At 38.9% G+C, this 19,928-nt stretch overlaps 1 protein-coding gene across 1 annotated transcript in view; it reads right to left on the reverse strand.

The window, feature by feature from the left end:
• Nucleotides 1-19,928, reverse strand: part of LOC122800223 (protein NO VEIN-like) — a 1,589,974-nt gene that overhangs the window by 1,082,875 nt on the left and 487,171 nt on the right. The window contains exon 9 of the mRNA XM_044069716.1: nucleotides 3,025-3,254. Coding sequence (XP_043925651.1) covers nucleotides 3,025-3,254 — 230 coding nt within the window. The remainder of the gene's footprint in view (nucleotides 1-3,024; nucleotides 3,255-19,928) is intronic.

The following is a 19,928-nucleotide window of genomic DNA, read 5'->3' on the forward strand; positions in this document are numbered from 1 at the left end:
CTCTAATACCCATCAGGTTTCCTGGGAGGAGGTGGTAGGGTGTCAGGAGTTAAACTAGATTCCATGAAAACATCATCCACAAAATCCAGGACAGGAGGAACAACTAGGGATCTGTGCTGTGGTAAATCTAAAAATTCCCCAGAGTCTTTTTTTGGACTGAGGATAATCCTGACATTCCCAATGGAAATGTTCTCTCAAAGTATGTAGGGTTTCACCAAAACAAAAATCCTCTGGAAGAGAGGCAGAGGGAATGGATTCCTCTGCATCTGAATCCTCATAAGCAGACAACGGCATGTCTTCATATTCAGAAACCTCATAGTCGCCGGACTCCTGGGCAGATAAAGCTGCTGGGGGAAAGTCTCTTTCTTTTAAAAGGGGTAGGCTGGCTTACCCTAATAAGCATGATAAGGTCTTCTGCCATTTTAAGCATCTGAGATTGAGGCAAGTGCTTGAGTTTGGGTCGTCTTTTTTTTTAGGCATAGTTCGTACCCTGGGCCTTACAAGCTCAGTAGTTTCAGAAAGAACTGAAGACGCGAAAGAAGTCGTTGGTTTGTGCCGAATATCGGCAGTGTGAAAAACTTCCTTGGAAGCCGGTGCCTGCTCAGCGGCTTCAGACCCATCCAAGGTATAGACATCAGCAGGATCCTTCATCAAAGAGTCTCATGGCATACCGGACTCCGAGCGGGTCTTGGTACCGGCTTGCGAATCCATAGAAGCGTGCATCAGGGGCTGCAAAAGCACCTCACTGAGTACCAGCGAACTGGAGACTGGAATAACAGAAGCGTAGTCAGCAGTGTTGGACCTGTGCGGTCTGTCTCTGTCTTTATCCTTACATTTTTTGTAAGATCAGTAGTCGGATGGCTTACCGAAGCCATTTCAGAATGTGGAGTTGAGAGCTAAAGTATTTAGCTATGATAAGGGCCCAATGACGTATAGTTCTGGCATTGAACAAAGCACAAAACAGACAGCGATGGACGTCATGGTCTGGGCCAAAGCAGATGACGCAGTAAGAATGGAAATCTCGGTGTGGTATTTGCTTTCTACAGGCAGATCAATTGTTAACTTTTTCTGACATTGGTTAGAGCAAGAAAAAAGTTTCCCCAATGGGGTACTTAGCTTTAGAAGACTTTGACTTCAATTTCGGAAATTAAAAACTCAGGTAGCGGCCGACCAGGCACTCGTGCGAACTGCTTTTGCTTCTGGCTCTTCGGCAAGAAAGACTGATGTAATGGTGTTGGCTGCCTGATTTTATACCATTGACAACCTGACGTCAGTCCTGGAGCGACAGCAACCGATGCAGAAATACTAAGCCTCTGGTATTCAGGCCGACTGACGGCTACCCCTGGAAAGATAAACCAAGTGTGATGACTGCAACAGTGAAACACGAAGAACATCTACAATACAAAAACATCTTTCTTCAGAATTATGTGGAAAAAATTAAATTAAAATTGGCAAAAAGTCAAAAAAGACAAAAACAGAAATTAGGTTATCCAAGACTGCAGTTTTGACAACAGCAGGAAAAAAAGGAAAATCTCCAAGGAGATTAGACAATTAAGATGATTAGCCTAAAGACTCAGCCTTCGGCAGCAGGTACATGTAGCAACAGAAAGGAAACCTGGGATTTATCAGCAATGAAGGTGGCTACTACAGTACAGCCTGAATAACTTGCTTGCCAAGCTAGACCACTTCTCAGTTCATTTGCTACTTGGAAAAACTAAAGCGACAAAATGTGAACTGGAGTGCTGCCAAGTCCATAAGTTTTACTTTTAGACTGTACAACCCAATATATAGGAAACAAATCCACATGATGCACAAGTGGGACTCTAAACAAGATTAAATGTGTAAAATATTTATTTAATATTTGTTTACTGGGAAAGTCCAACGTGGAATGAGCCAATTTTCAGGAGAGACCTGGGAAGAAAAGCTCCAGATGCATGTCTTTGTGACATGGGAGGAAACAGCAGCTCCCACAGGAAACCCACGCAAATGCAGGGAGGGCATGCAGACTCTGCAAAGAAGGCACCCTACCTTAGAATCAAACCGCAGAACATATTGCTGTGAGGCGACAACGCTAACCACTGCACTGTCCAAATAAAGTCAGAAACATATATATATATATATATATATATATATATATATATATATATATATATATAGGTCTATGACATTTCGTCGAAAATTCTGACATAGGGTCCAAATCGCCGAAAACCATTTCACCAAAAATAGTAGACAGTATATCTGCCCTTTTCCCCCACTGTAGTGCGATCTCGGACATAGAATATTAAAGTGGGGGGGGGGGGTCATAGTCCCCTAATTACTCAGGTTATAAACTACTTACCCATTTAATAGGGACTGCTCAATATAAAACAATACTAGACAATATTAAACTGTACTGGGTGGGGACTACGCCTCCCACACCCCCCTACTTGAATATTCTCACTCAATGATCGCACTACAGTGGGGAAAATGGCAGATACACTGTCAGTACTATTTTCGGCGATTTCGACCCTATGTCAGAAATTTTCGGCGAAATGACACTGATCCATATCTATATATATATATCTATATATATATCTATATATATATATATATATCTATATATCTATATATATATATATATATATATATATATATATATACACACATATATATATATATATATATATGCATATATACATATATATATATATAAATAAATATACACATGTACACACGCGCACACACATTACTACTTCCAAACACAAATTGTTTCACCAACAAACAGCCACCGCCAGCAGTGTTCTTCACAGATACACCACAAGTAAATCGTACCATTTGTCTTTGCAGCCATGATTAATACATATTGCTTTAAACTGTTATACAGCACAATTTGCATGTAAAGTATAGTTAAGATTTAAAGAATTTGTGCATATCAAAGTGAAGAAAAGCCATTTTCAGGTCAAAGTCGTAGCACGTTTAAATGTAGCCAGTAATATAAAATTGATAAAATCTTCATTTGGAATCTCACTGAAAAGAAATACTTACTTTCACATCCAATGTCCATCACTTTTCTTCTGCAGTTCTTTTCAATGAACTCTTTCAAAGGCCCATAAAGAGGCTCAAACACAAACTCCCATTGTGACCACTCAGCAAGGTTCTTCAACAAAGGGGCATTCAGCAAACAAGCTAGAGCCTGATCCTTACTCAGCTCACCTAGCAAGCCCACAGAGTTCTTAGCGTCACCATAGGTGGGTCCAGCAGTCATCTTCACACTGCTAAAATTGTAACAGAAAAGCAGACAAACATTTAAGGATTTTTTTTTCTAATTCCAAATACATTAAGAGCAACTTTTAATCAAAGACTCGCACTGCAGTTATCAGTAGTACATCATGATGAAATAGGAAGAAAACTTTCATACAAACACAACTGGGGCCAGGAAAGCAAAGCTTAACTATCAATAACATTAAATCTTTAACACGGAAGAGGAATTACACACTATCAAAGTAGTGCAGTGAATCACAGCTGTGGTTCATCAGCAGTATTAACATCATGCATGAGACAACATAGGTCCCTTGCAACAGTATTCCACTTGATAGGCTGATATAAGTCAGCCAGCCATAAAACCTGCACCAGTAAGTGATCATGTCTTCCACACAAGAAACTAAAAAGTGAAACCTATGATACCCAAAACAATAGTTGAAGTAATGGGAGCAATAGATAGCAGTCTGTAAAATCAATAAAATTATACAAAATCTCGTAGAGGAAAGATGAAACGAAAAGTTAAGCAATCAAAGCAGTCCAAATACAAACCAAAACCAGCAGATGGAATTCTCTTAATTTAAAAAGAAAAGAAAAAAAATGTCCCATTGGCAACCAGAATCCAGGAACACTGCAGACTTGGATGGAGAACACTACAGTTAAGTGCTACATTACTCATTCCTACACCCCTGTGCAGCGTGGTAATAAAGACTTGGCTTTAGTATTTCCTAAACATGTCAATTATCCATGTCCATTCAAAGTGTGATGGAAGTGCCCCCCCCCCCAATCTTCATACTTTAAAAAATATATATCCATAGCTATAGCTAAATGGATTGTTTCAAAAATGCAAATGAAACAACTGTAGGCATGAAAAGAAATGTACAACATATCAGTATAAACACATCAGTATAAAACAATGTCTAAGGCTCAGTGTAGATCAAAATGTAACACAGCCTACCACAACGACAACACACAGTCAATTGAGTAAAACTGTGCCCAAAAGAAAAACATCTCCTCTCCCAGCCATTTAAATTTATCACCCTCTTAAATAAACCTTACCTCTGTTGCGTAAACAATGTAACAAATCCATTAATAATTACTTAAATCCACAACACAGCTCATGCAATGCAGTAAAAGGCAACTGGATGGGAAAGACTACAACATTGCTGCAAAAGATACCCTGGAAGGAAAAAGGGTTATGATAACTTTTTCAACTAAAATGTCTATCTTAATTCAAGTTGACTTTTGCAACAGCTTCTTATATCAGAGTACAGTTTCAAGCAAAAATGTAAATAAAGTGAATATGTGGTTGTACCAAATAGCATTAATAAAATTAAAAACTGCTCTTCTATTGCAGGACTGGGCTGGTATGGAACAAACTTCCACCTACAATTAGAAAAGATCAAGGTCTCACATTATTTAAGATGATTTAAATATATGCTTGGGAGATAGGAGTACATCATACATCCTGACTGAAGGCAAGCTCACTAAAGGCCTGTTATGAAGTCCATGAACTTGTAACTTACAAACAGTGAAGCACTGAAATTAAACAAAGTAACATAAAAATAAAGAAATTAAAAGTACATGATATAGAATTTATGACCACTACAATATACATAAAAAGACTGAATTTTTTATAAAAATATATAAAATGCACTGCATACAACAAGAGAAAACAAGACAGGTATAGTTTCTAGGCCAAAATACCTTGCTGCAGAGTTCTAACAAAGGGAGCTGCAGGTCCAACTTGTAAGGCTTTAGAGTTACAAGGACCAAAACCCACACAACAGACAGAGGTAAGAAACCTAGAGCGGGTAAAGAAGCAAATGAATCTCTATTACTAAAAGCGCAGATCTCACTAGAAACGGTGCCTTTCTAGAATTAAGCAGCGGTCAGCTGTCTTGAATAAAGATTGAATAATTAGGGCTTGCAACACTGCTAGCCCAAATGTGCTCTCTCTCTCTCTCTATATATATGGGGCGCCAAAGTTTGTAGTGAACTATACGAGTGTGAATGTCCACATCCTGAGTACTGTTTCACGTTTACTCAATTGACCTACTTCTAAAACGAGCAGACGAAATGGAATCAGTCACACTGCAGTGCTCAATGCAAAAGACCCTACAAGTCTTCTAGGCGTTTGTCATATAAAAGCAGCACACTCAGTGGTCATGAACGCAGCGCTGCCTGGTGACAATCAAGCCTCTTCTCACTTTTATGAATGGGCCAAATAGGTAGTTTTCCCCAAGCCCTTCATTCTTTCCAAGCTTTACATCAGTTACCTGCGCATATTCAAAACATGCAGTAGCTAACTTCTAACAGGAAAATGGCAAGTGATCAGACTTAAATTTCACTAACACACATTTAGTGGTGGAACACTGTGTAAAGCATCACATTTATACAAAGGGTTTTTCTTTGGACAGAAAAGAATACACACACACACATATATATATATATATATATATATATAATCAAAAAAGTCCACAACAACAGTTGCTTCAAAGGCACCTACCCTCAGCCTAGTGGAAAGGCTTGGGATGGTGGTTTCAGGTACAGTACTCCATTAAAGATGCAAGTGAGATTTGTGTAAATGTTACCATAAAAGCAAACAATGCAGAAAAATGTAACTTGTGCCGAACAGCAAGACAAGGTTGGCTTACAAAATGACGTGATGACAGAATACCTTAAATTTATGGACATTTGAATCGACATGTGCTCTGGAGACTATCTTCTGTTTAGCAAGACAGAATTCCTAGTTGAAAGTCTCTCAACATTTTTCCCCAAATGTGAATTACTTCTGTTGACAAGGATAAAACACTGTGAATAAAAATTTTCTATTCACAAAAGAAGTTGTGAGGCTAGATACAAGAATTTCCCTCGCTACTGTAACAGTAATCAGCAATGTTCTCAGCATAAGCTGCAGAGGTAAATTTTACTTATGCTGGAATAAGTAAGGTGAACAGTATCTGTCAGAGCAAACATGCCACAACAGATATAGGTTAGTACATTATGTCAGTGTTTAAATGCTGTTTAAGCTGACTAATCGGTCCTAAACTATTAACTTGAAATATCAATGAAATGAATTCTAGGGATAAACCAGATCAGAGAATAACAAAACAGAAGAGATCACTGGATTTTGTTTGATCGACATTCTAAAAGCTTTGGAACTGGTTATGTTACATACTGAGTGTTTTTCATTTTGGCTAACAGGACTCCGAAAAGAGCAAGTAGCTGGGTTTGGATCGCTATTCACCTTCTTGCACTTCTCTGAGTTTCTGTGACCTTGGAATTAGACAAAATATCATTGGTGCTACCCAGCTGTGGTTGGTACTGGCAGGTAGAACTCCCTGTCTGAGGCTCCAGAGGGTGAGAAAAACACAGCTGAAAGCTGTGTGTACTCGCCTAATGTGGACAGAAACCCCAATTTCAGCCTTGTGCTGCTACTAGGTCAATGAAGTGGAAATACTTGACCTCAGAGTTGTACTGCTATTATTTTGAGACCTCTGTCTCTTGTCACTCGTATGTGGGTTAAGGTCTGTCTCTAAGGAAAGAAATCTCATGTCTTGTCCTTATATAAATTTTCATTATAAAAATCATCTTCTCCTTTCGGCTGCTCCCATTAGGGGTTGCCACATAGAAATGGTCAGTATAAAATAACAGTCTAAAAATAAGTGTTGGACTCTGTTCTTAACATTGTTCAATCTTTATTCCAGGCAGAATAGTGCTGCTTAATAAAGGTAAAGCAAAATCGGTGAAGATATTTTTGCTGGGGACATGGCATGGACAAAGCAAACCATCCCCCTTTGGGTGTGCAAAAACCCCTGGAAGTGTGGTTGTAATTAAGAGGGTGGGTCCTTGTCTGTGCCATGCCTCCATCCAACTTGTTACATTATTGTGTTAAAACAGAGAAAGAAGCCAACATTTCTAATGCTAATACAGTTAAAAAAAATCATACATTATACTTTTGTGAGTTTATATAAACACTGGCCTGTTCATCCAAAAGTCCAGAAAAATATTTGAAAGACATCTGAATATCATTTAAGCATCCAAAACTCTAGCTTTGCAAGTAAAGGTGCTGGCGGTACTGTAACTAATTCTGCCGAGCTTTTGAAAATAATCATCAAATCTGCCTTGAAAGGTAGTAATTGCTCTTATGAACAGAGGTTTGTGCAACTTGAGGCTTAAATAATATTCCTTTGGCCGTGGTCCACAATACAAGCAGATACAAAACCAAGAGGGACCAGCACACATGACAGCAGATACAAGATATAAATTTTATTCGGAGGTAACTAAAAATCTGCCTGCCATAAAAGTAAAAGACCAGTTTCGGCTTGTAAAGCCTTTGTCAATGTTATGTATTCTTTTTCAAAAAGTTGATTTACAAAACACCATCACATCCTGGTACTATTTATATACACTTCATTTAAAGTGGCACACTCCTGACATAAATAGACTTATTTAACACAGTAAAAACTTGGAACATATAAAACACCAACATAATGAATATGTTAGTTTTAATCAGACATGAAAATCTGAGTTCCTTGAAAAATATTTTAAATTAATAATTGGTTGCAAGAATGCAAATATACTACATTATACAAAGCCATAAAATAGCTTCTATTTAGCCAGGACTCAGATAAAAATCTGAATGTATAAGATATGATGTATACTTTGGGCTCTAATGACTAACCATATGTAACATGAGATCTGTCTTAATATCACGGGGGTACAAATATGTATAGCTAACACACAAATATTTACAATATTTTTAAAAATTATTGCCTAGATGTACCTTCATGTACTTCACACATTCATTCAATCCTGGTTTGAAAAAAGCAATCCACTTACTTTCCATGTTGTTTAGTCTGGTATGCCATCCCATCTTAAAATTTCTGTGAAGTTGGATTTTGTCTATGATGACAAACCTGAACGAGGCACCTGTGTGATTTTTGCTGTGTTTGTATAGAGCATTTGTTATTCGTCTATTTCTGATGGAACTTAAATGTTCACTGATTCTGATGGGTCTAGAGGTCTGACCAACATAAAAGGCAGAACAGGTACAGTAGGCCAAATAAATAACCCAATCAGAGCTGCAATTTGCAAAAATATTGATATTGTAGACCTTAGAAGTATTTTTGCTGGTAAATTCCTTTGTTTTGCAAATGTGCTGACATGCACTACAATGTCCACATGGATAGCAGCCCACTAGAGGGTCCCCAAAAAGTGTTGTTTGTATTGTAGAAGCTGGTGTGAATCTTTTGTAATGTGTTAAATGAGAATGGATGGTACGCCCCCTTCGGTAAGAAAAAGCACATGTATCTGGAAGAATATCATTGAGAAATGGGTTTCATTTTAATATGTCCCAGTGTTTACTGACCATCTGTCTAAACTTGGATGTATTGTTTCCATAAGTGGTAACTAATCTGATGGGTTGTTGACGTCGGGTTCCATCATCCTCTTGTGATCTATTATATTTTAATAGATCCGATCTTCTGCTGGTTTGGATTTGGGTAACCGTATTGGTTAGATGTGCAGGATTATATCCTCTATCAATAAATCTTGCTGTTAGACCTGTGTTTGTGCAGAATATTCTACATTTGTGGAGCATATTCTTTTAAGTCGCAGAAATTGGACTTTGGGATGTTGCTGATGATGTGGCGGGGGTGAGAACTGGTGGCATGAAGTAAAGTGTTGTATTGTGGAAATTTTCTGTGTATGGATGTGGCTAAGGTATGGTTAGGTAATCTTTTAATCGCAACATCCAAAAAGACTATTACATGATATCCGGTATTGGCTGTAAAATGTATGTCAAAAGGATTGCTATTTAGGTATGCAACAAATTTGGATAATTCATCCATGCCAGCCCGCCACACCAACCAGCAATCATCCAGATTATCTCCGCCAGATATCCAAATTGCCCATGTGAATATTATGTTGGACATCATATATGAAGGCCTGTTCAAAATATCCCATAAACAAATCTGCGTAAATCGGGGCGAAGGATGCACCCATGGCTGTCCGTTTAATTTGCCAATATGGATTGCCTTCAAAATAAAAGATGTTTTTTTGTAGTACATATTCTGTGAGTTTAATCAAAAAATTGTTAAATCCAGTGGAATATAGATTGGATTGATTTAACCAATGAGTCACCGCCATAATCCCAGCCTTGTGAGGAATACTAGTGTATAAAGAGGATACGTCCAATGTGCATAACAACCAATCCTCTTCCAACTGAGTGTCTTCAATAATGTTCAGAAACTCTGTGGTATCTTGAATACGTGATCTAACCATGCTCAATAGTGGTTTCAGATGTTCTGTGAGAAAGGCAGATAAGGGCTCTGTAAGTGATCCTCGACCTGATACTATAGGTCTGCCTGGCGGGTTGAATAAATCTTTATGTATTTTTGGTATTAGATATAGGTATTGTGGCATTGGTTCAATTACCTTAAGTTGCCTAGCAACTTGTGGAGTAATAATGCCCTCCTCTACTGCCAAATCTATAAAGGAATCAATCTCAGATTTGAAGTTAGAAGTGGGATCGACTACCATCTGTATATAAAATTGTGATTGAGATAACTGTTTAAGTGCCTCATCCTTATATTTGGAATGATCCATCACAACAATACCACCCCCTTTATCCGCTGGAGTGATGACTATGTCCTTATTCTGTTGTAGTTGTGAAAGTGCTAATCTTTCAGCCTGATTGAGATTGCTTCGATTGCATGTGTAGTTGTTGGAAAAGTGTAAATCCTTCATAACACAATCTTTGAATATGGAGACATGCTTGTCCATAGGTGGCATGAATTTGGATTTCCCAAATCGGAAACCAGTTGATCTTTGAGTGTTAGACTCATCTGAAAAAAATATCTTAAGATTAAGAGTTCTACAAAAGTTGTTAATGTGCTCCATTAAAAAATGTTCAGGAACAGGTGATATTGGTACAAAATTTAAACCTTTATTTAGTACATTATATTGTACATTCGTGAGTTCAAAGGAAGAGATGTTAAGAACATTATTCACTGTGTTGTTATTTGTTTCAATAAAGTTTGAAGGTTGGTTGTACCCATGTTTTCTCCTATGTTTCCTCCCTGCCCTGCGTGAGTTGGACCTAAAGGGATAGGTTGCTTCCTTTTTGCAACTGGGGATGCCTGGTTAGAGGAAACCTCACCATCTGTGGTTGATGAATAATCATCATCAGATGTAACACTATATGTTGTATCATTCTTTTTTAGTATTGGTCTAGGTCTCTTCCTGCCCCTTTGTGGTTTATATGCCCCATCACTAAACCCGACACTTTTTTGTGTTACGAACGGTTTGCCTTTTTCGTAGTCACCTAGGTCTCTGTTAAACTTGTGTATTTTCTTTTTCTTACGTTGCTCCTCTATGCTGGCCAATTCTTTGGCTAATTCTGATAAATGCCCTTAATAATAATCTGTAGTAGAAAAGATTTCAGCTTCCAAGCAAGTAGTTTGTATATCTGTAGTCAATGTTTCTATGGTTCTTTTGTAATATTTAGAAAGACTATCTACAAAAAGCATAGATGCCTGATGCTGGGCAGTAGCCCAATCTTGTGTTAATTGGTTGTCAATGTTAGCCACCAATGGTTGCAGCCTAATTCGAAGCCCTCTGGGTGTAATATGTCTTTTATTTTGTACGCTTTAAAAAGCTTCAAGTGCCATATGTTGTTCTGAGAGTTTTCATTTGTCTACTAAGTTTAGAGAAAACAGAACCACATTTGTCTCTGGTGTCAGTTATGACATTATCTGACATAGGGGATTGACCTACATTAAGTCCAAATAAATCTAAATTGTCCTTATCTGCTGAAAGTCCCCTAAGGATATCATTCAAGTCCATAATTGGGACAATAAAAATTGGGTTGATACCTGTAGATTTATATCTGTTACTAATAAACTGTTACCAATGATAAAGTAGTATGACTTTGGGGGGTTAGGTTAGGCTGACAGAAAGTAGAATAACCAACTTCACCAAAAAGAATCACCAATGATCAATATTACATGGTCAAAATAATTCCATGTGCCTAATTGGTACAATCTAGCCAAAAGAATATAGATTAAATATGTCCTTATTTTGTCATACCCTTACAATAAGTGGTCATATTCCAAAATAGGTAGCCAAACAGTCTACGTTTCTAGGTTATATATTAATTTAGCCACCGTAAGGGTATAATAATGTTATATCAATGAAATTCTATCAGTATCTTCATATTCCCTTACCATAAGTGGTCCTGATTCACAACAGACACCAAATGTCTTTGTTGTATCTAAAATACTTGATATTTTAGGCCACCGTAAGGGTATATTGATCCTCAATGGTAATTATATAACTGATATTTTTTCAAAAAGATACATTATTGATCTGGTGTGCCCAGTACCATAATCCTTAACATATTCACTATATTCAATGGTAAATCATGCAACCACTAAATAGGCACTGTTAGACCAATCCCAAATATTTCAATGTTTAAATATCTTGACAATTCAAGGTTATAGTTGGTAACTGCTACCAGCCTGACAGCCCAATGATATCCCTTTATAAAAATAGTCTTATGTAGTTGAATTTGGTCAGCATAATGATTATTGCTATAATTAGTTTCAAAAAAATGGCTCTAAATGGCCTGTGGTATATTAACCAACATCAGACTATTATCAAACTGTCTCGCTTGTTGATATCTATTTAAATAAAAAATGCTTTGAAACTGAAACCTATAGGGGGGTATGCTTTTGGGGAGAAATATGAAAAAACTTGTAAAATTAACAAGTGATGCTAATGAATACAGAGATATATAGAAACCACCTTCTTTGGCTATTAAATACCACACAAAGTGTGCATTAATATGATAAATGAAAAGATATCAACTAGCTAATAATCGTGGTTTGAACTGTTAAACAAATATCCTGTATCATATTCAGACTTGAATCAATGTTTTTGTTGCACAAAAATGCTGACTCACATAATAATTTGTTAAAAATGAGAAAATGAAACACAGTGTTATTCAAAAACCATCCAGTTGCAGTCTCAAAAACAGAATACTAAATTCTTCACTTTCTTTTCACCATATATTAAGCCTCAGCGTAATTAGTGGCAGGATAGTAACAAGCCAATATATGTGGTTTAAACCACTGAGCCCATTCCTTTTTTCATACTAACACATAAATCATTCTTATTGTTATTCAAAAATTATTCATTCATTAGTAAATTGTGAAAAGAGAAAATCTGAACCACGATGTGATTCAAAAATAATCCAGTTACAGTTCTCAAAAGGTAAAATAATAAAGTCCTGCCTTTTGATACACCGTATGTCAAGCCACAGTTAAATTGTTAAGAATAATCAGTAGATAAGATACAATGACCAGCTCGCTAAATGCTAATGTCCCAACTTGAATATCAAGTATTTGGAACGTAGTTATAACAAAATCGTCACCCTTCAGCCTGATATATGGTGCCTGTGCCGTCACTGATGTTATTCACAAAGCGTTTAGTTAAAGCACAAGTCTCATGTAACTGTTCGAAAAATCTGATGAACAGAAAATCTGGTGCATACATATAGTAGCCAAAGTAGAGCGCAACTGATATAACTATAATTCCAAGTTACCAGAATTAGTCTATAGCCCTTGTAGGCCAAAACACTATTCAGTTGAAAAAAATATACTATTCAGTTGAAAAAAATCGCAATCTGTACCACTTGCCTGTCGCTTATCTTGAAACAGCGCTATTTATATTCCAAGTGAGTTAAGACAGAAAAAAACAGAAAAAATCCACAAAGCGTACGTCCCAGGTGATATGTAAAGCCCAGTTTGTCTCAAAGAAATGGTCGCTCTTCGACCTGATATTTGGTACCTGCACAGTCAATAATGCTCCTCCCGAAGCCTTTAGTTAAGGCAATAGCCCCGTGTAGCCATTTAAAACTCCTGATGAACACAGAATCCTGTGCATTCATACATTAGCCAGGAAAAAAGCCCAAAATTGAAGTTTTGCTGATGTAAATGTGGTTCCAAGTCACCAGAATAGTCAATAATCACTGTAGGCCCAAACACTGTTAAATTAAGAAAGAGCGCAAACTGTTTCACTTGCCTGTCGCTTGTCTTTAGACTGCGATAATTGTGTTCCAGCATGTAGTTAAAATAAAAAACCAAAGCGTATATCCCAAGTGATAATAGAATCCAAATTTGTGTCAGTATTAAAGTCCCAAGATGGAGGTAAATCCTGCTGCCAGGCATCCCCAGCATGAAAGGCAGCAACTCAAAGAAGCAAGGCACGCACGGTGGACTGTGGTGCATGGTCCAAAAGTACAGTTTTGTACATACCATAAATGTAGATGTCCGATAGGTATGCATCTGCAGTCCTCACATATGGGTTGTCCTGTCTCAGGCAGCCCTTCGGTCGGCCGGATTCCAAAGTCTGGGTCCGGCGTCGGCTGATGTCGCCCTTTCCCCGACGTCAGAGCGCCTGGGGTATAAAAGTGTCAGCCGACGCCATCTTCCTCAGTTTTTCTTGCCCCAGATGCCAGGTGCCCTCTAAGGAAGGCTAAATTTGGAGAAATGCAATAAATTCCAAACATGCACAGAAATATATATATATATATATATATATATATATATATATATATATATATATATATATAAAACAAATACACCATAATAGATAACCCCAGCTAGCTATGAGAGGGATAGGTACCCAAGAAATACCACAGAGGGGAAGGAGGGAGGGTAAACCTGACTGCAGATGCATACCTATCGGACATCTACATTTATGGTAGGTACAAAACTGTACTATGTCCTTCAAGGATGCATCTGCAGTCCTCACATATGGGTAGAATACCATAGCCAATCTGGGAGTTGTAGGATCTATGTAAAGGATGGTGTAGCTAAAATGCCCTGCAGGACTGCCGTAGCAAAGCCTGCTCTGGATCTGGAATATAAGGGTAAATTGTAATGCTTGGAAAATGTATGCACGGAGCTCCATGTAGCAGCTTCTAAAATGTCCTTGGTAGCCACCCCTCTTAAGAAGGCTGTGGAGGTGGCTGTGGCTCTGGTGGAATGAGGTCTAATGTTAGCTGGCACAGTTTTGCCATGAAAGGAGTAACAAAATTGAATGCAATTCCCTATCCATTTTGAAATTGTCTGTTTGGAAATTGCTTTTCCTTGTGCACCAGCAGCATATGCTACAAACAGCTGGTCAGTTTTTCTGTAAGTTTTAGTTCTGTCCAAGTAGTAGCGCAACTGTCTGTGAATGTCCAGGGTATGCAGAAGTTTCTCCCCTTTGTTTTGTGGATTTGGAAAGAAGGTAGGCAGGTGAATAGCTTGATTCAATGAGACCCTGGATACCACCTTTGGCATAAATGAAGGATTGGTTCTCAATGAGACTCTGTCCTGATGAAAAATAAGAAATGGTTGAACTGCCATGAGGGCCTGTAACTCAGATACTCTTCTTGCTGAGGTTATGGCCAGAAGGAAGGCAGTCTTCCAAGACAGGAACCGTAGTTCTGAAGATGCTGCTGGTTCAAACGGAGGCAGTGTTAGTTTTTCCAACACGAACTTAAGGTCCCATGTAGGCACTGGTGGTTTCCTTGGAGGATTGATGTTTTTAATTCCTCTTAGAAACTGTCTTAGGAGAGGATGAGAGAAGACAGGTGGATCAGTATTGTATTCTGCTGAAATTGCTGAAGCATGAATTTTAATGGAAGAGTAAGACAGGCCATTGTGGAGCATTTCTGCCAAGTATTCCAGGATATGTGCCATGTTCATCACTGTCGCATCTAGGCCCTTTGTGGTGGTCCAAGTGCAAAATCTTTTCCATTTTGCTGAATATGCCTTTCTTGTGGAAGGCCGGCGAGCTTCCATGATGATATCCTTCACTCTCTTCGATAGCTTATCCTGGGGAGGAGTCAAGGTATTCTCCAGGCTGTTAGCTGCAAGGTTCTCAGGTTGGAATGCAGAGTTTTGTAATTGTGCTGTGTCAGGAGAAGTGGCCATTGAGGAAGAGGCCACGGTTTCGTGCGTGACATGCTCTTTAACAGTGGGTACCAGTGCTGTCTTGGCCAGTCCGGAGCTATCAGAATCACTTTTGGCTGCTCTGTCCTGATCTTCAGTAAGACCTTGGTCATTAATGGAAGAGGTGGAAATGCATACACTGTTAAGAGTTCTCCAGCTGAAAGAGAGGGCGTCCACTTTCCATGCTTGTGGGTGGTATGTCCTTGAGCAGAATTTCTTCAGCTGATGATTGTGGTGGGAGGCAAAAAGATCTATGTCTGGCCTCCCCCATGATTGTGTTATCTGAAGGAAGATGTCTGGGTGCTGCATCCATGATATTTCTGCTTAGGCTGTCCGCCAGTATATTGTCTTTTCCTGGCACAAACTGGGATTGCAGCTCTATATTGAGTTTCAGGGAAAGTTCCCATAGATTCATTGCCAGTCTGCAAAGCGGATAGGAATGGGTACCTCCTTGCTTGTTTATGTACCACATAACTGTGGTGTTGTCTGTCCTTATTAGCAGGTGGCCTTGATGCAGAAAGAGTTTGAAGGCCTCGATTGCATGTATCACTGCCAGTATTTCCTTTTGGTTTATGTGCATGCGTAGCTCTTTTTGTGACCATAGTCCTTGAATTCATCTGCCCTCCATGTGTGCTCCCCATCCGTGGTCTGAAGCGTCCGTTGTAATGGTTTGGCTGGTTACTGGTTTGCTGAAGGGCAGACCCCTGTTTGACTGGCTTGCTTGAGCCCACCACAGAAATTCCTTTTGAAGGCATGGAATGAGTGGTATCAAGGTTTCTAAGCTGTGACTGTGCTGAGTCCATAAACTCCTTAGGTACCATTGTAGTTTCCTCATATGCAGCCTTGCTTGTGTTATCAGAAGAATGCAAGATAACATGTAACCCAGGGCCTGCAGGATTTTCCTTGCAGTCAGCTGAGTTTGTCTTGTCAGATTTTTGAAGTAATCCGGTAGTTGTCTTTGTTTTTCTTCTGTGAGAAAAGCCATTTGGGTGGTTGTGTCTAGATTCGCACCCAGAAAAGTTATTCTTTGGGATGGAACAAGTCTTGATTTGTGAATGTTGACTGTACATCCCAAGGCCTGAAGTAGGTGGATGGCATAATTCAAGTGTTTTACCAAAGTTTGTTGGCTGTCCGCTTGTATAAGGCAGTCGTCCAGATATGGGTATATTTGAATGCCCTGAAGTCTGCAGTGTGCCAATTACTGATGCCAGGCATTTCGTGAATACTCTGGGCGCAGTAGATAAGCCAAATGGCAATGCTGAGAATTGATAATGCTCTGAACCTGCAAGAAATCTGAGGTGTCTTCTGCAACTTTGTTTGATAGGGACATGCAGGTATGCCTCCTTGAGGTCTAGAGTTACAAGCCAAGACCCCTTGCCCAGCATGGGAAGGAGTTGCTGTAGAGTCAGCATTTTGAATTTTGGCACAATGAGATAAGTATTCAGAGCGGACAAGTCGAGAATAGGCCTCCATTGTTTTTCTTTTCTTGGAACAAGGAATAGTCTGGAATAAAATCCTTGGCCTTGTTCTGAAAGAGGAACCTTTTCTATAGCTTTCATTTGCATTAAGTTGGAGATTTGTTTCAAAGCCTCTGCCCTTTGATTCGGTGGCAGGTCTGGCATGCCTTTTCTTTTTGGTAATGTGTGAAAATGGAACATGTATCCTTTGTCTATTATTTGCAGTGTCCATTTGTCCCTTGTAATACTGTGCCAATTTTCTGAGAATAAAGAAAGCTTTCCGCCCAAAGGTGCTTCCAACTGAGCCCTGGTTGGCGGTGTCAAAGTAAAGTCATTGAGTCTGTCCTTGTGCAGCAGTTGTAGGTCCTGCACTACCTCTCTGGTTGGGAGGCTGCCATTGACGTCCTCTGTAGGAGCCTCTAGCTTGCCCTCTACCTCTGGCATGCCTGTTCTTGCCTCTTTGAAATCTCTCTGCCATCGGCTGAGGCAAGAAAGAGTCCCCAACGGGGTACTTAGCTTTTGAAGTCTTCGGTAGCTGAATTACAGGAGCTGGCTGGCCGACCGGCACTTTCGAACTGCTTCTGCTTCGGGCACCAGGCGACAAGAAAGACTGAGGAAAATGGCGTCGGCTGATGCTTTTATACCCCAGGCGCTCTGACGTCGGGGAAAGGGCGACATCAGCCGACGCCGGACCCAGACTTTGGAATCCGGCCGACCGAAGGGCTGCCTGAGGCAGGACAACCCATATGTGAGGACTGCAGATGCATCCTTGAAGGACATCCAATAGACACAAAACCAAGAGGGACCAGCACACACGACAGCAGATATAAGATATAAATTTTATTCGGAGGTAGCTAAAAAGCTGCCTGCCATAAAAGTAACAGACCGGTTTCGGCTTGTAAAGCCTTTGTCAATGTTATGTATTCTTTTTCAAAAAGTTGATTTACAAAACACCATCACATCCTGGTACTATTTATATACACTTCATTTAAAGTGGTATACTACTCCTGACATAAATAGACTTATTTAACACAGTCAAAACCTGGAACATATAAAACACCAATATAATGAATATGTTAGTTTTAATCAGACATGAAAATCTGAGTTCCTTGAAAAATATTTTAAATTATTAATTGGTTGCAAGAATGCAAATATACTATATTATACAAAGACATAAAATAGCTTGTATTTAGCCAGGACTCGGATAAAAATCTGAATGTCCATACCTTAGCCACATCCATACACAGAAAATGTCCACAATACAACACTTTACTTCATGCCACCAGTTCTCACCCCCGCCACATCATCAGCAACATCCCAAAGTCTCAATTTCTGCGACTTAAAAGAATATGCTCCACAAATGTAGAATATTCTGCACAAACACAGGATCTAACAGCAAGATTTATTGATAGAGGATATAATCCTGCACATCTAATCAATACGGTTACCCAAATCCAAACCAGCAGATCGGATCTATTAAAATATAATAGATCACAAGAGGATGATGGAACTCGACGTCAACAACCCATCAGATTAGTTACCACTTATGGAAACAATACATTCAGGTTTAGACAGATAGTCAGTAAACACTGGGACATATTAAAATCAAACCCATTTCTCAATGATATTCTTCCAGATACATGTGCTTTTTCTTACTGAAGGGGGCGTACCATCCATTCTCATTTAACACATTACAAAAGATTCACACCAGCTTCTACAATACAAACACTTTTTGGGGACCCTCTAGTGGGCTGCTATCCATGTGGACATTGTAGTGCATGTCAGCACATTTGCAAAACAAAGGAATTTACCAGCAAAAATACTTCTAAGGTCTACAATATCAATATTTTTGCAAATTGCAGCTCTGATTGGGTTATTTATTTGGCCTACTGTACCTGTTCTGCCTTTTATGTTGGTCAGACCTCTAGACCCATCAGAATAAGAATCAGTGAACATTTAAGTTCCATCAGAAATAGACGAATAACAAATGCTCTATACAAACACAGCAAAAATCATACAGGTGCCTCGTTCAGGTTTGTCATCATAGACAAAATCCAACTTCACAGAAATTTTAAGATGGGATGGCATACCAGACTAAACAACATGGAAAGTAAGTGGATTACAAATCTTGGTGCTTTTTTCAAACCAGGATTGAATGAATGTGAAGTACATGAAGGTACATCTAGGCAATAATTTTTAAAAATATTGTAAATATTTGTACCCCCGTGATATTAAGACAGATCTCATGTTACATATGGTCAGTCATTCGAGCCCAAAGTATACATCATATCTTATACATTCAGATTTTTATCTGAGTCCTGGCTAAATACAAGCTATTTTATGGCTTTGTATAATATAGTATATTTGCATTCTTGCAACCAATTACTAATTTAAAATATTTTTCAAGGAACTCAGATTTTCATGTCTGATTAAAACTAACATTCATTATATTGGTGTTTTATATGTTCCAAGTTTTGACTGTGTTAAATAAGTCTATTTATGTCAGGAGTGTACCACTTTAAATGAAGTGTATATAAATAGTACCAGGATGTGATGGTGTTTTGTAAATCAACTTTTTGAAAAAGAATACATAACATTGACAAAGGCTTTACAAGCCGAAACCGGTCTGTTACTTTTATGGCAGGCAGCTTTTTAGCTACCTCCGAATAAAATTTATATCTGCTGTCGTGTGTGCTGGTCCCTCTTGGTTTTGTATCTATTGGTTTGGACCGTGCACCACAGTCCATCGTGCGTGCCTTGCTTCTTTGAGTTGCCAAAATACAAGCAGACCTTTAGTGTGCCTGAGCCATGTGATTGCAAGAGGGTAGTTTCTGTTGGTCTCATTAATAGAAGTCCATTTTTAAGGGGGTTCAAAGAAAGGAATCTATTTTCTAACCCCTGCCCAAGATAGCAGATGTGGCCATGACTGAGACCACATGTGAAGGTGCTTGCCAGCATACCAAAGCTTTAGGCCCTTCCAAGTACCATACGTCAGATGTATGTCCTACGTCCAGGGACTTACGGTACATAAGTGATGTACAAACACATCCTCAGAACTGAAATGTCCCAGGTGAAGTACAGCAATCCAAGAGGAAGTAATTGAAGTTGTGTACACTTACCATAAATGTAGATGTTCGAGTGTATTCACTGTTGCAGTCATCACACTTGGGTTATCCTGTCAGGGGTAGCCCTCAGTAGGCCCGAACAACAGAGGCTTAGTATTTCT

The sequence above is a fragment of the Protopterus annectens genome, chromosome 4.part0, assembly GCF_019279795.1.
Source record: "Protopterus annectens isolate FY-2018-M chromosome 4.part0, PAN1.0, whole genome shotgun sequence".
Taxonomy (NCBI): domain Eukaryota; kingdom Metazoa; phylum Chordata; order Ceratodontiformes; family Protopteridae; genus Protopterus; species Protopterus annectens.